This window comes from Agelaius tricolor, unplaced genomic scaffold, assembly GCF_023055355.1.
Source record: "Agelaius tricolor isolate 1412-34295 unplaced genomic scaffold, bAgeTri1.0.p SCAF_1, whole genome shotgun sequence".
Classification (NCBI taxonomy): Eukaryota; Metazoa; Chordata; class Aves; order Passeriformes; family Icteridae; genus Agelaius; species Agelaius tricolor.
The window spans coordinates 70,392,341-70,408,967 of record NW_027269261.1 but is presented as its reverse complement, the minus strand read 5'-3'; the positions used below and the strand labels follow the sequence as shown (position 1 = coordinate 70,408,967).

The 16,627-nt window shown below is 35.8% G+C and overlaps 1 protein-coding gene across 10 annotated transcripts in view; it reads left to right on the top strand.

Annotated features, from left to right (window-relative positions):
• Positions 1-16,627, top strand: part of ARMC2 (armadillo repeat containing 2) — a 70,460-nt gene that overhangs the window by 24,874 nt on the left and 28,959 nt on the right. For all 10 annotated transcript variants that reach the window (XR_011681050.1, XR_011681039.1, XR_011681036.1 and 7 more), the window contains 5 exons: positions 1,950-2,128; positions 3,406-3,508; positions 6,485-6,705; positions 10,918-11,063; positions 13,237-13,336. Coding sequence is in view for 7 of the 10 variants with exons in the window: in XM_071438765.1 (XP_071294866.1) it covers positions 1,950-2,128; positions 3,406-3,508; positions 6,485-6,705; positions 10,918-11,063; positions 13,237-13,336 (749 nt within the window). In the remaining 3 variants the exon portion in view is untranslated. The remainder of the gene's footprint in view (positions 1-1,949; positions 2,129-3,405; positions 3,509-6,484; positions 6,706-10,917; positions 11,064-13,236; positions 13,337-16,627) is intronic.

Sequence of the window (16,627 nt, the reverse complement as noted above, 5' to 3'; positions counted from 1 at the left end):
AACAGCTATGTAACTTCACATTTTCCTTGCTTAATGCCAAGATTGTCAAATATCAGCCATTGGTTACAGTTTTGCATGGTGAGCTGTTCTTTATTTGTAAGCAAAATAAAATTTAGAGGTAAAATCTAATCATGTCTTTCCCTTGTCATGAATGTAGCTAAGGAAAATCAGTTTTCATGCACCTTTTCCTCAGTCTTCACTTGATTTGCTTAGTGTATTGGGGTTTTTCTAGCTTTTATCAAAACCTGATTATGGCCTAGCTTTTCTAATAATAGATGACATTATCTAATGATGCCTTCTCACCAGCTGATTGAATGTAGTACTACATATACCTTAAGACCTGAGGTTTGCTACTTCTTGAATGTTAACACAAACTGTAACTGAATTGCATCATTGCCTCCTGCAACTGTGTGATATATTGCTTTCTTTGGACTGTTTACTGCATAATTCTTATGAATGTTAGAATTCCATAATTGAGATGCTTTGAGTGGGTCTCTTGGTAATTTAATGTTTTTTAATTTTGTGTGCAGTCATTTGCTTTGTACCTTTTAGCTAATTCCCTGCACATGAACCTAGGTCACATTTAGTTTTTCATATATTAATAGAGAAGCCTTTTTCTTCATCTTCCTGATGCAAAAGTATTTGCAGAAGCCTTTCCATGCAAAAACAAATCTGGAGTTAACCTGGAACTTATTTATTGCCTAAATTCTTCTGAGTATGATGTACTTGAGTTGTGTTATAATGTGACAAAAAAAACCAACCCTAAAGTCTCTTTTTCTAGAGGAGCAAATAATTAATTTTGTTACCTTCCAATACTCAGGAGGTTAAGCTTTAAAATTCCCCATGGGATGAGTGATGAATAATTTTTGTTGTTAATTTTGATGAAATGGAGTGTAAGACCTTTCAGTTTTGGTTCCTTGCCACTCCTGTTTAACAGCTTACTGGAGCAGAGCATTTAGAATCATGCTAAATTTTGTTAAATTTTCTGTCACGATGGGAGTAGAAATGGAATAGTCATTGCTGTTCCTTGAGTGTGATGATTGCAAATTGAGAGCTTCCAGGCACTTCTCATCCTGAGAGATCAGTCCTTGAATCTGCCTACATGGTAGGGGCCTCAGACATGTTTCATCAAAAGTGCTTTGCCTCCTTGAATATGACTTTATTTCAGCTGTGAAATACACCCTGAGTAAATGCAGTTTATACTGCCAGTTCATGTAGATTTACATGAGGCTTTGTAAGTGTCACCTTATGGAAAAAGGCAAATGTAAGAAAATCTTTAAAAAATCTCACTGTTCAATTTTAAAAATAGACAAGACTTCTCCTTTTCTCTGTAGACATGTACATGATTCCATTGTGTTGAGATGCAGTTTTTGTGATTTGGTTTTATTTTTGTATATTTTAAACAGAGTCTCAGGGACTTGAGTGAGGAAGCAGATCACTTTTTTTGTCAGTAGGACAACATTCCACTCAAATATGTCTTGCACCTCTACATTGAAGAGTTCTAGCAAGTCTTTACTTGCACTTTTTTTAATCCCAGCAAGGTTTGATATATAAAGTTAGGTATATGGGGAGAAAAATGCTCCATAATGATCCCTTTTTCACAGCTAATGTTGAGTGGAGTGCTTTAAAGAATGTTCTCAGAGACACAGTTTCCTGGTAGACATTTGGTCAATCTGATTATTAAGCATCAAAGGTGAGTTTAATTTTAGCTGTAGGTATTATTTTGGCTAAATGATTTCTCAGCTTGAGTCTCCTTTTTTTGACAAAGCAGAATAAAATTATTTCTGGGTATCACATTAGCATGTGAAGACATTTATTTGGTGTCTCATTTTTGTTGTTGTGCAACCTGTTATTTATTTTGTTCTTCTGTGTCTTCATGTATTGAGATCCTCTGGATACAGTGGCACTGATAATTAGTTTTTTTTCTCTCCTTTCCTACACCCTTCAAGGAGAAGACAATATAGAACACCTTTGTCTAGCTTGTACCAAGCTCCATCAAGCATTGGGTGATGGAAATATGCTTGGAAAAAGATTTAAAAGAAGAAACATCCTTCTGAAGACATTATATAAACTCGTAGACATTGATTCAGATCCACTTTCCCTGAAGCTGGCAAAGATTATTCTGGCTGTAAGTGTTTTGAAATGCTCTTTGGTAAAATGTGAAGCTCAAAATCATGAATTACAACTTACATTTAATTTTTCATTTCATACTTGTAAACTGTGTCTAAACTAACTCTTCCCTAAGTACAGTTTGCTACCTCAGGGATACTAGTCTGCTGTCCATCTACATCAGCACTTGTAGCTTATTTTCTGTAGAGAAGTTACATCTGGGGGAGGAAGGAGGAGCACAAAATAGAATAGTTGGTGTATGGTGGCAGGAATATTGTATAGGCATGGAAAAGGCACAGTGTTCTAAACCGGGGTACACGTGCAGGGATTTAAAAAACCCAATGATTATAAAATGTACACATGGAAATGAAGGTTTGTTTTTGAATAATATCTTGATCTTGTTCTGAAAATACCAAAGTAGAGGGGTTTTTTTTGAAGGTGAGTGAATGTAAATAATCTTTTGCATTAATATTTCTGGTTAAAACTCTCAATTAAATGTTGTGCTTCAGAACTTCTTTGTTCTGCAAAGCATGTATGGACAGTCACTGGTGAAAGGATGCCCACTAACATTGTGTTGTAGGCATCTGGGTAATGTGTGTGTGTGTTGAGGGAGTTGTGTTCTCCTATAAGGTAGTGTAAGTTATGTTACTGAGAAGACACACTTACATACTCAGATACCACAGAGATGTTAAGTGGTGCTTATTAAAAGGAAAGGTTCCTTTACAGACATTTTTCTGTATAATCTTCCAAAAAGCATGAACTTAGAAGAAATTGCCCTTGAAGTGCAGAGAAAAGGAAGAGAGATGTCCTTGTATTTTTGCCACCCTTCCTTCCCTTTCACAATCTCTCATCATAAGATCATATTTTCTGATAGCTGAGAGTAAATTTCAGTATGACATGTACTGTTGTACTGGAGGTCTTTGTTGGTAGGGCCATAGATGCCAAACCACTGATTTCCATACAGAATTACTTTGTAAGGGAATTGTAGAAAACAATCCTGCAAGTTATTGATATACTACCTGTTTATATTAATACATTAAAAGTTTAAAACTGTTATTTTAAAGCCAGCACAGTTCTCTAAATAGAGTTTAAAATACCTGAGTTTCAGGTTATTTCAGTTTCCTTTAATTCTGCATGTATCTTCAGTTTGTTTTAGTGTGTTGTTAGGATTTAAGCTGTAATTTAATAGCTCTGCGAGAATACAAGTATGCCATGGTATCTGAACTTGTAGAATGTTAGATGTGTTTTTGCATGCAGATCTTAGTTGTGATTTTATGTCTTTTAATTTCTTTGCAGATGAAAGTAGATGGAAAAAATCTTGTTAGTGTTTGCAAGCTAGCATTTAAAATTTGTAGGAATGAAAACAATTATTTCATCATTCAAAATGATACATTATTGGGTATGTATACTTTCTTATCTGTAAGTTAGATGTTGAAATTCAACAATTAAAGTTGCTTATCTTTGAAAAAACATTTTGAGAATTAAAAATTCTGAAGAAAGACTAAAAATTGCCTGCCTAGGTCAAACTGATGGTTGGTCTAGTCCAGTATTCTGTGTCTAAGCAGTGATGAGGATGAGGAATGCTGTTTAGGGGCAGCACAGGAGCCTGTGTGGTTTTTGTGATCTGTTTACCCAGCACTACTCCAGCATCCAGAACTTTTCTGTTCTATTAGGGACATTGGATGGTGCATCCCTGCCTAATCCCTTTTTAGTTTCTATGTCTTTTGTTCATTCGTTTGCCTTTTTGGATTTTCTGATTCTGTCTCCCTCTATGATGTCATAGAACAATTTCCAGAAATTCTCTGTGTGCTATTTTAAATCTATACATTTTTCTTTATCCCCATGCTTGTAGTTTTGCAGGATTTATAAGAGTTTGTACAGTCAGTTTACCTTTCACCTTCAGGATTTTTTAAAAGGCGGTCTTATGACATATCTCTGTCTTCTCCTTTTCCAGACTGGGGCATCTGAGCCTCTTAGCTCTTTGAGCAGATATTGTGTCATTCAGTTGTTCTTTAAGTCCTTCTCTGTACCTTCTCAAACTCCAGTGGATCCTTCTTGAGATTTGTGGAACAAAAATGTTAGCGTTCAGAAACACATAATCACGAGAATGATTATATGCAGGTGCTTTTATTGAAGAGCTCTGGGTGTCAGGGGTACAAACCCAAATCTGACTCCTGACATGGGTTCGGGATGGACATGTTTTTCTATTCTATCGTTATATAACTTTCATGTTAATTATTAAACTTATATTGTTCTATTGTGTACATAGATTTCATCCAAGCATGGGCTCCTCGTGGTCCCCCTCAAACTTCTAACATAGTTTCTCATGATTCTTCCTATGATTAAACAATAATTATATTTAATTACTAAACAATCATCACATCTAACAATTATATCATTTATCATATACTGCTTACGCAGGTGCAATTTCACATGATCTGGCAAACACAAAGTCTAACATTTTCAGAGTGTATTTTTAACATTTTTCCAGGGCCCCACTAAGTTTAGCTTCTTTCTAATTCCCTGAATCTTACGATTTTAAAACCTTTTACTATCAAAACTATCTATAGAATTCAAACTGTGTCTGCACCAAATTTATAGAAATGAGATAATGCTGACTGTGGTATTGGCCATCATCAGCGAGGATCTTGAGAATAGTCATTGTTTTTTTTATATTTTCTTATAGCTGCTGCTTCACATTGAGCCAAAGGTTTTACAGAACTGTCAGTAACGGCTTAAGATCTTTTGTGTTTTTAGCAGTGTTTGTGTCATGCACACCCACCCACCCCTTGAAAATATGAGAAATATTAAGAAAATGAAAGTGTGCAAATGATACTCAATATTGATGGAAAGTCGTTCCTTTCATTAAAACCTTAGTATGTTTTATTAATGTAGGTCTTGATCTTGCAAGCAGTTATTGCATCTGTATTGGTTAAGGCATATGTGTATATTTGCTTGAATAGTTGAGAGTGTTCATGGTCTTAAAGTTTAGCACACAGTTGTTGTCAGAAATGAAGACATGCCTTTCAGGTGGCAAGGAAAGGACTCACAGGAAACAGAACAGGATTGACTTTGGATACAGAAAAGTACAGTTTTGTAGAGATCAGCATCATACACAGCATTTGAGCAAGTTGCATTTTTCTCTCATTTCCATTCTCATTCACTTTTCTTTCACTTGCTCTTCTTTCCCTGTATTTTAAAAACTAGTGAAGGAAAGAGCATTGGTAGGTGTTATTTGTTTATTCACTCTTTGTGTTTTGGACCCACCTTGTCCCAGAAGTAGACATGACCCAGGCCTATCATCACAACTGCCCAGATCCCTGTTACAGTCACTGGGTTATAGATTAAATTTTTTTATTTTATTTTTCCTCTTCTGTCCTTGTGAACTGTTTGTGTGCAGTGCAGCAGCTCCAGTAGAAGAAATAAGTTAATCCTTCATCCCAGAATTGACAACTACTGTTCAAGACCCTGTTTGATACTGTGCAGAGCAGGAACCTGAAACTGAGTTCTCACATTGCCACAACCCAAGTGATTTAATTGGTGAGGGTGGGAGTTTGGACAAGAACCTAGAGTGTGTACTTCATTCATATATATCTATACACACACACACCATTTCCCACAGCTTCAGTTGAGACAGAAAAAAAATTTTAAATCTCTTCAGTTTAATGATATAGGAAGATGTTTTTATTCAACTGGAACTGAATAGGAAATGAAGAGAAATAAATAAAGAGAAATAAATATCTCTTTGAATCAGTTATTAGAAGTTTAAAAGTATAATGTTGGTTAGGATTACTCATTTGTTTAAGATACCCCACTAAATTTAGAATGTCTCAATTTGACTGCAAAAGATACCTTGGCCATGTGTTAACTGTAAATTTTAACATTTCAGATGTCTGACAGTGGTTGCACAAAACAAAACTTCTATGTCAACTTCACCTACATGAAAAGGAAACCTAAAAAGACTATGAACAGGTTTCAAATGTGAGAGCTGAATTAGGCCCCTGTGCCTTTTAGTGCTCCGTTTGAGATGCTTTAAGACATTTGATTTTTAATGAAGTAGTGGGAAGTACACAAAATTCCAGGCACACACAATAACTTTTGCAAATCTTGACTGAGAATTTCAATGATTCCTGCTATGTGTTTACAGCTTACATTGGTTCTTGAAGTCTAGGAGAACAAAAGTCGGGCCCATTCTCTCATTCATCAATAATTGTTTCTTGGTTTCAGTCCAAATATCCAATTTTTCTAGCCCACTTATTAGAAATGTAAGAGTTCAATCTGAGGGTGTTTTTCAGTTGCTAATCTCTTTAATGACTGGATTGTACAAAATATAAATTTTGATATTAAACTTTCTAAATGATAATTTTCCTTTTAGATTATTTGTTGCAGGTTCTGTGGAATGAAGACCTACAAACAAACCATGAAGCTCTTGTCTATTGCATGGCAGCTATAAAAGTCATGTCTGAAAAGGAAGTACTCCGTTTAAAAATGGTCAGCAAAGGAGCTATTGAAATTTTTCTGGAATTGATGAAGCAGATTAATGACATAAAAGAACATGACACATATTTCTCCAAGCTGGGCCTCTTATTAGTCCAGGTTAGCATTTACTTTTATTTCTAAAAGTATGTACTTCAAGGGCAAATTAAAAATTTAATTAGAGGAGATAAGCTAACCCTGTGTGCTACTGACAGAGTTGTACCTATATTTCAATAGATTTATTTTTAAGAAGTTAAATGAAGTTGTTCAGGACCTAATGTAATTACCACAGATGTTTGTGTGTAGTCAGTTTTAAAGGCTTTAGAAATTCTGAAGTTAATAGAAATATTTTTATACCTAATTAACCAGTTTCTCATTACTACTTTATTGTGCTGACAATATTCTGGATACTGTAGTAAACAGATAAAAATGTGTTCTCTATCTAAATTCTTGAAACTGAAATAATAAATACAAACTGGTTCTGCAATACTCTAGGAGATTACAAAATTTTTTTTTTATTATAAGAATAATGTATTTTAAAAATGTGTAGGGAAATACAGCTGTGTTTTTTTGACAAAATGTTTTTGAAGAACTGTGATATAAGGAAAAAGTAGTTGCAAAAGCAAACACTTCTTGAATCTTTTGAAGGCAGCAGGCTCAAAACTGTTTTCACATACAAAGCACCTTGATAAACAGTGGCTATGAAAACCAATCCTTGTCCCTAAAACTTTTTAAACCCATGTATTTTAGAAACACAGTGGGATGGATATTGTGTTTACCAAGGATTTGCCAGGTAGATTCCTGGAATTTGTTTGGAAGTTACTGATGTAAAGTTTAGCGAGTGGTTGAATTGTAAACTTTCAGGTACTTCATAGGAAAATACATTGGACAATTTTCTGAGGTAGCTTTTGCACTGGGTTTGTCAGCTAATTATGCCAGATTTCTTTAATTCTCTACTAATTTATAAGCACAGGATTTTATAATTCTTGAAATTATATGAGAAAACAGATAGCCTACATCATCACATTACTATTGGTGATCTTTGTCTGATTTTTTAAATCTTAGTAATAAAACTAATAAATCAGTTTATTTCCAGGATTTTGACTATCTGTCTGATGTTCCTCACAACTTTGCAGGAATGTTTTTCTTCCATTGTTTGCCTGGGATAAATTTAGGTTTTTTTAAATCAAGGCTTTAGTTTGCAAATACCTAGAAGGAAAATGTTGTATTTTATGCTTTCTTTAAAATATCCCTCGTATCTCTGCTTTTTCCAGTACAAATGGAAGTATAGCAAAACTGCTTTTGTACTGTTTGAATAGACTGTCTGTTTCTAAGAATTTCTTGAGTGTTTTGTGAAGAAGTCAGTACTGACAGCTGTCTCTTAGTGAGATTGCTCTTTCACTTGTTTGTGTTCTCTTCTATAATAGTACAGATACTTCAGTTTTCTTCCTCTTGTGAGAAAAATAGTGATTCCTACTTCTATGGAATTCCTGTGTGACTTTCTCATATTGATTCCTTCAACAAATCCATGTGCACTACTTCCTTCATGTGAGTTAATTGATCAGTCATCACAGACAGATAAACGGGCAGTTCTGTTTTAGGGATGGTTGAAGAAAGTTTCTTCTGTGATCCATGTCTTCAGAATAAAGTTTTCATAACATACTGCATCTTGTAGCAACAGATCAAATAGCCAGTGATGTACAGAAAGAATGCCTTCAGTTATAGAAAGCAAACTATATTGGAACAGAAAAACACTTTAAATAGTCACAGTGGTCTCTGAAGGATGCTCTGCTATCTCTTAACCTTGGTAACTGAAGTATCCCATTTAGTTGGGACCAGCTTTTCATTCTTTAACTGTATAATTGCACAATCACCAGATGGCAGTGTTATACATAATCTTGCTAGATCCTTTTTCTGGGAATAAAGTCCCTATCTGGTTTCTTCATTCTTCCACAATGCTTTTTTTGCAGAAGTCATAGAATACCAGAATAAAAATGTTAGTATTATTTTTTTCCCTTAATAGAGGGCATGAAATCAGGGTCAACTTTGATTAATTTTATGTTGCTTAACCTAACAGTCTGTTAATATTTATACAAAGTACAGTAATGCTTACTCAAAACCCAAGATTTTTAAAGTGTCACTGTCAAGACTTGATAAGTATTCCCTGTTCCTTAATTGAAAAGTACTTAAATGTCTTCTCCTTTAAAAATAGCATTTGTCAGCAGTTAAATTTTCTGTTTGGGTGAATTTGATCTTTCATATGGCAACGTAAGGATTAGGACTGGTGGGGGTTGCTAAAGATAATTGTTATGTATTTCTCCCTGAAACATGGAGTCTGCTTGAAGCAATCACAATATTTCTAGAATTGAGCTGCTGTCTGGCTAGCTTCTATTATTTTTCAAACTCTTCAAGTTTCAGTTGCACATTAACTGTGTTTTATGGATATATACTTCTGTGAAGTGCCAAATGCTGTTTTCTTGCACATTTAAGTGTATATATTATTTTGCATTGCTTTTCTTTTCCAATCTGTCTTTGTCTGAAGGTTGCTCTTGATAGAATTTACTGCTTGAGGATTTTGAACCATCTAACTGTATCAAGCATTGGAAAATCTTACTCTCTTTTTGGAGACCTCTGTACCATCATCTATTGATTTTTTTTTCCCCATTATCCAATATGTAAGTCTCTTTGCTGCAGTGAAAGCTCTTGTCTGCGTTTGAACAACACTTCTAATATGTGGCTTATCCTTAATTTTCTTTATTGTGTCAATTGAAGCTTAGCTAGAATTCAAAACATATCATCCTAGGCTGACTGTGAACATCTTGTATGTAAGCACTAAATGGAGTCACCTGTCTCTATTCCATGTGACAAGAATTTTTCTAACACAACTTTTGAAAAGCAAACTATTTGATCAGAATATATTTATTAAAATGTATCACCAGTATTGTGTTGATTTTTGAAGCATCATGACTTGAGAAGGAATATGCATCTGGAAATTTTTTTTGCAGTTGTTCAGTTAAAATAATAAAAAGTCCGAGATGTCTTCTTAAAATATGAGTGATATGAAGCAAATGGTTTCTGTAGGTTCAGATTCTCTGTATTATGAATATAGTAAAAATTGCATTTTTAGTGCTGAAGTTAAATCCATTCACATACTACATGACCACATATTTTTTCCCTCTATGCCTTGCTTCTTCATTTTGACATGTTGCACCTCCAGTTGCTCCATTACAGAGCATCATGGGTTTGCTGAAGATTTGTTGTCTGCTGTCAAATTTGTTGAAGTAGGACAGCAGATCTGGAAGCTGCTGGAGAATGGACAGAATATGCATAGAGTCCTATGTGCAAAAGCTGGAACACAACATCTTAACCTGCTCTTTGTCAAGAGTTTTTCTTTAAAATTAGCAATTACATATCATTGGATAAGCAATCCAATTTAGTGATAAATTGCTTAATTTCCAGAGTTTTTTGTGATAAGAAACAATTTGAACAGATAGTTTTTGTGCCTTATCAAACTCCATTCAAAACCAAATTGAAGTTAATAACTTCACTCTGAATAAGAAAACTTTGAAGAATTCCCATATCCACATAAGATTGAATGACTTCATATTCATTTTGTAGTAAATTCTGGATTAGATCAAAATTAACTTAAATGTCATGGCCTGTCTGACCTTGTCATTTGAATGCTCTTGCCTTGGAAGAGAATCAGAATATTTCAAAATATGCAATAGGTGATACATTTGTTCATCTGCCAGAGTTAGATTATGCTTTAAGTTCCTTGAAATAGAACAGTATCATCTGAAAATATTTTGGTTTCTTCAAATAGACCTGAGCACTTAAGCTTTTCATTTTTATTTTGTTCATACAGTGGATTTCTTTTATCATGATTAACTTTTAATTTTTTAATTGGAATAAATCTGATTGTGTTTTAAAAGCAATTCATTTTAGTTTGCCGTTTGCAGTTATCATCAAAGTATATATTATATTTTCAAGATTTAAATATAAAGATTTATTGAAGAATTACGCAAAAAATTACTTTAAACATCCACAGCATTTCACTTGGTACATGGCTGTATACATGCAGGATTTTAAAGCATGAAAGATCATGTGTCCTCATAGAAGGAGGTTACATGCAGGCAAGGACCAGTGTCAATCTTGCATTTTCGGTTATCCCAAACCCACCATCTTGCCGCCTGCACGTTTCCTGTGTTATTTATTGGTTTATACCTAGCTGCAGAATGTTAACAGGCACGCAGGCTGCTCTAGGTGCTGTCACTGAGACCTGAGCCGTGCTGTGCCAGCGGTGGTTAATGAGTGTCCCACCCCCGTGTGCAGCTGACGGCCACCCTGCGGATCCTGGCCAACTGCGCCCCGGCGCGCCGCCAGCTCAGCCCCAGCGCTGCCATCCCCCAGCTCTGCGTGGCGCTGGAGCAGCGCAGCAGCGACAAGGACGTGAGCATCTGGATTGTCAGCGTCCTCAGGTACGTGAGAACGCAGTGCTGTGTGCTGCCACGTCCCCCTCCCTCGACGGAGGCAGGACCAAGCGCTGAAATTGGAAGATTTACTTACTGAACTCTTTTTTAAAAAGCTCTTTTAATGACGATATCTTTTAATGATATTGTATGTTAATTGTGTCTCTATTATTGCTTACGGAATTGTGTAATTGTAGCCATACAGACTTGGATTCATCATCCCCATGAAAAATATTTTGTTGTATTGTGTCATTCTTTGATCCCACCGATCCTGATTGAGTTTTTTTAAAGTGCCGTTTCTTGTGTTTTAAAGCTGCACCAATTATTAGGTATTTATTAATCCTGGTTTAGGCCATGTTTGAAAAAAAAATTAATGAGAGAAATTACACAAGGAACTGTGTATTGTGAAATAAAATACACAAGAGGGAAAATGTGACCAGTGTTCATTGTTTTGAGCAATTACAGAGTGTTTGAGGAGATTAATCCCAGGGATCAGGGCTTGAGTATGCAGATGGAAGTGCTGAAAGAATCTCAGTTTTATGAGCAGCCGACGGCTGCTTCCCAAGTAGTGCTTTTTAGAGGGAGATCAGTGTGAATTAGTCAGCACAAAGATCATTTGGTAGTCTGAATAGTTGCTCAGTCAAAAGTCTTCCAGTTACCAAGCATTGCCTTGCAAACAATGTAAGGATTTGGAAGAAGTTGTGAAATCGGCTGTTGGTAATTTCAGGAATAATGGGATTATAAATGCAATTTATGAATTATGTGCTGGATGAAGTATTTGCCATTGCTGCTTTGTTACTGCACTGAGTCATGTTGCCTGTGGCTCCATATTCAATGAGATTTTGTTATGGGCTTCTGCTGTTCAGGTGCTCCAAATTATCCCTCATGTTCTCCTCTCTGGATGAGGCTGAGTTGTGCTTTGAACAGTGGCAACATAAGAGGCTGGTACTCCTTCCTCCCCACAGCTGAAAGCAGGCAAATGTGCTCCTTTGCTCTTTGTGCTATCCCTAAGGCATGTGAATGGCTTCCTCAATTCCATGCTACCTTGTTCACATCTGTCTCTATAGTTTTGTTCCTAAAAATGAGCTCTTGCAATGATTATAGCACTTTGAGCATATTTACTTCTTCTGAGGAGGGAGCATTTCTTTTACTTGGAAAATGCCATGAAAAGTGGGATAATGAGTTTGTAATTAAGTGTAATTGATACTTATACTGTAATTCTGATAAGGACATTTACTTGTTATAGAATTCAATATGGAGAAAAAATACCTTACTTAAAGTTTCCTGCTGCTTCAATTTTTTTCCTCAAGATTAGAACTACATGATCCAAGAATACAAATTAGCCATAGAAATCAATTTAATTAGCTTCCTGGAAATTGCAGTAGCAAAAAAAAATATAAAAATATATATACATATATATATATATACACACACTATGCAGGAAAGAGCTCAGATTTTAATTTTGTTTTGTCTTCTAGTAATACAGAATGATTAATCTCTCAATCAACTTTAGGCAGCTTCTTCATAGAGAATGTGTTCAATCTATTCAGATTATTCATTCAATAAGACTGTAAATCTTCCTGTAAGAAGTTGTAATTGAGCATCAACACAGATCTTTTGTGGTTTTGACTACATGAGAAGATGTTATCCTAGCTTGTTCTGTTACTGCATTTTTATGGTGTGACCAAAGCATGGCAATGGGCAGAGTGAGCAGTGTAGGAGCAGCTGTTTGGAAATGTGCAGAGATAAATCCTGCCTGCAAAGAGGCACAGTCTCTGTATTTGCTGGTGAGAGATGTGTCTCTTAGTGCTGTTGCTGGGCTCTACTAGATGTGCACTAGGAAGGGACCCCTCGTTTCCTCTCGTCTGACTTCACACATCATCTTGAAATTCCAGTTCTCCCCTTTAGCACTGAGAAGCGCTGGTGTTAGCATACTGTGCCCATATGGCAAGCAGGTTGGAAAGCTCCTTATGTTTGCTTCTTCCAGTAATGCACTGTGCCAAGGATAGCTGGGCTTCTGTTGTGCTCTTATATAACTGCACATGCCTCTGCTAGAAGTCAGAGTATTGGCATTCACTTCATTTGTTGGAAAATACAGCTCTGAGAATCAAAAGTGACTTTCTAAAAAATGTTTTGTGGAAAAAAGTTCTTTTTTTAATTTCTATTTTTTTTTTCTTTATAGCAAACTTTCTACCTACAATGACTTCTGTGCAGCTTTAGCAGACTGCTCCAGATGTTACATTGTATTTTTAGCCCTGCTAAACAAATACCAGAAGCAGCAGGTCAGTTTTTCATCTCTTGATTTTTATATATTAATCCTCTGATGTGTCTGTGTATTATTGTGTATCAGCTTGTTTTCAGTGTCCTACTTTTATGCATTTACCAAATAAAAATTTTAAATGGTTGACAGCATTTCTAAATAGTAAATAATTGTGATGAAATAATTTAGATTAGAAATTCAAAGCAATACAGTGGACAGTTGATTAACTTGTCTATCCATGTGTAGAATCAGTCCTTTGAGTACCTATTTTTTTCCTAGTTTTAAGAAATATTTTTCAAAGCAAAAATCTATTTGACTATTTAATTGTTGGAAATTGCTGGGCTTCCTCCTGTCCTCCTCAGCTGCAAAAGAAGTGTGACTTTTTTAGAGCTAAGCAATGTGAAAGCAGAGGAAAATATGCTCCTTGCTGTCATGTAAAATGGGGAAATTTGCTCAACCCCTTTGTGTTTAATTAGTCTGTCAGAGCCCCAGGAAAGCTGTGACCCTTGTGCCCAACCAATCTATCAGTATCCCATTATGAGACCCTTCACTAGGCAGTCCCACTGGATCTGTTCCACTGATTTATTCAGTGTCACATACCTGGCAGAGGAACCTCCTCCTCCTTTACCCGCTGTGGGCAGAGGGCAGTGCCCTTGGAGGACTCGCATTAACAGTTTGCAGACTGACACTCTCCATTAATAGAATTGTGAAAGGTTAAGGTTTGAGACTTGCCAGTGGTAGTAACAGACTGCAAAAAACATACTCAAATCAATATACTAATTTAAAGCAATGTACTAACAAGCTCTATAATATAATAATAATATTAATGATAATAATAATAATAATAGCTGGTCTGAGACAATCATTCAGCATGTAGAGATCACGTTTCTTACACAGTAGGCGTCCCTACGAGGGAGAAGACAGATTCAGCTTGTCGACTAATCCCAGAAGTTACAGTGGAGTAACTGTAAACCCATTTCTCCCTATTCTTAACTCATTTTTATACTATTTCTTTATGTTTAGGTGGAACTTGAGTGGCTTTGGTCATACCTCTTAGTCAGTGAGAGGTGGTTGTACTGGGGGGTGGATATCTCAGGTTAGTACCCGAGATAACCTTGGGATGGGGACATGCATTAGTCCAAGTAGAATGATTTCACAACAGTTGCTGATTCAAGAGCAGGACATTTTCCTTTATCTCCCTTGGTTTTCAGCTGCTATGGGGCTACCTTCAACTAGAAGGTACCACTGAGTTCCCTCCTCTGCAAGGGTTTCAACACAGTGGCTGGCCATGGTGTCTCCACTCTGCTCCACCCTCCGTTGGGTCCCCCTTAGTGTGTGGGAGGTCAGATATGCTGACCATGTTTCATCCAGGGAGTACAACTGTTTTTTTCCCTGTGACTTCCATACCATTATCTTCTTAACCTTAGTCATCTTCCCATACTCTCTAACTGCATAAAATAACAAAATGTATCTCTCCTTTACCAGAGAAAACCACATACCTGCAGTACTGCATTTGGGATGTTCATGTAGAAATAAATGTTTTGACTTTGTCAAAATGTCTTGTATCATGAAGTAAAATTCTGAGTATAGTTGCTGCCAACTTTATTAGAACTCCAAGGGTGTTGCTCTCTTGTCCTGCTGTATCACAGTGATCTTTCTTACATTTACTGAAGATAAAACTCAGAGCTCGGTGCAGGATCCCAGTCTTATGGATTGATGCATTGGTAAGATTGGAGTGCCCTATGTAGGGCAAATTACTCAGCCCTATTGCCAGGTAAGTTTTAAGAAGAAAATAATTTTTATCTGAAGCATAGATGTTCAAATGTGGAACAAGGTTTCAAAACAGAGAATATTAAATTACATTAAGATCCGTCTTAAAAGTAAGGAACTTTCTTGGCTGGTCAGCATCTAAACTAGTTTGAGATAATTTAGTTATCCTATTCAGTTTATCCCAGGGTTAGTAATTCTTGGGGATTTGTTGGAAGGAGGTCTTTTGGGTTGCTATCATTGAAGGGAGTTAATGAAGGTTGCTGGATTTGCTATACTGAACAATATTCTTTCTCCTGCCAAATACAAAAATAATTTGTTCCTTTCCTGTTTACCAGCATCCCTGTTTTCTATGATAATGCACATGGAAGAGGAACAAAGATTAAGTTGTTTCTCTTCTAAATATCTGCTGTAGCATATCTGAGTATTTCTAGGTTCAGACTGCTCTTGCATAGCTTAATGTTCAGAGACACTTTAGTAAAATACTATGTAAATGCTATGTAAATAACATGAAAAATGTCAAAGGCATTATATTTTCCTAGATTTATAGTTGTTCTTCCTTATGACCATTGAATTAAAAACTCAAGAAATTATGGAACCGAGATTAAGGATCTTTAATTAAGTAACGCCTTTCTCCTAAACTTAATCTGTCATTTTAAGGGTAGCTTTTCTAGGTTCCTGAGATAATAGCTTTGTGTCATAATGAATTGTAGGTTCATATCTACCTCAAATTATTATTATTTAGTATTCATAATTTAGCTTCTCTTTTGGCTATTAAGTGGTCCTAAAATACATCTTTCTTCACAAGGTTAGCATTGCATTTTGTGTTAAATTGTCAGTTGTTTCATCAAAATACAAATGAGTAAAGAAGTAGCTTGTGTTTTGTATAGAAAAAACCACTATTACATTGTGTTGATTATATATGCAGTGTCTTCAGAATAATTATGTCTTACTGCAGTTTTGAAACAAGCATGCAATTGTCAGTTGTCAGCTTAGTGAAGCCCTGCAGAAACAAAAAGAACATAGATAATGTAATGCATCACTTTTTCTGTAGTATGTAATAAACACTTGAGCTGTGTGGAGTGCAAATGTTTTTCCTGAGGTGTAGTTGGCACTGCTAATCTTTTTTTTTTAAATGCTGACAGCTAATGAGTTACAGTATGAGCTGGTATGTGTTGAAAATAAATGAAGTAACAGCAGTGTGAGTAAAATTGTCTGCTGTGGGAAGAATCAAAGAGAAGGAAAAATCATCATTATAAAAGCATTAAGAATCTTCAAGACTAAAAAGTGATATGTGAAGAAAGGAAGTGTGTGTGTGTGTGTTTTTCTGTTCTCGGGTTGCAGATTTAGTGGGATCAGGCTTTTTACTGGCAGTCATAGCAGCAAGAAACACAGGGGAAGAAATAGAGGAAGACTGGCATTCAGACTTTATCAAGGGCTGTCATAATTGTGACTTTAAAGATAATTATTAAGTACTGTGAAAGTAAAAATGGGAGCATTGGAAATAGGCTCAATGACTTGCACCCACACCACACACTGAATTCCA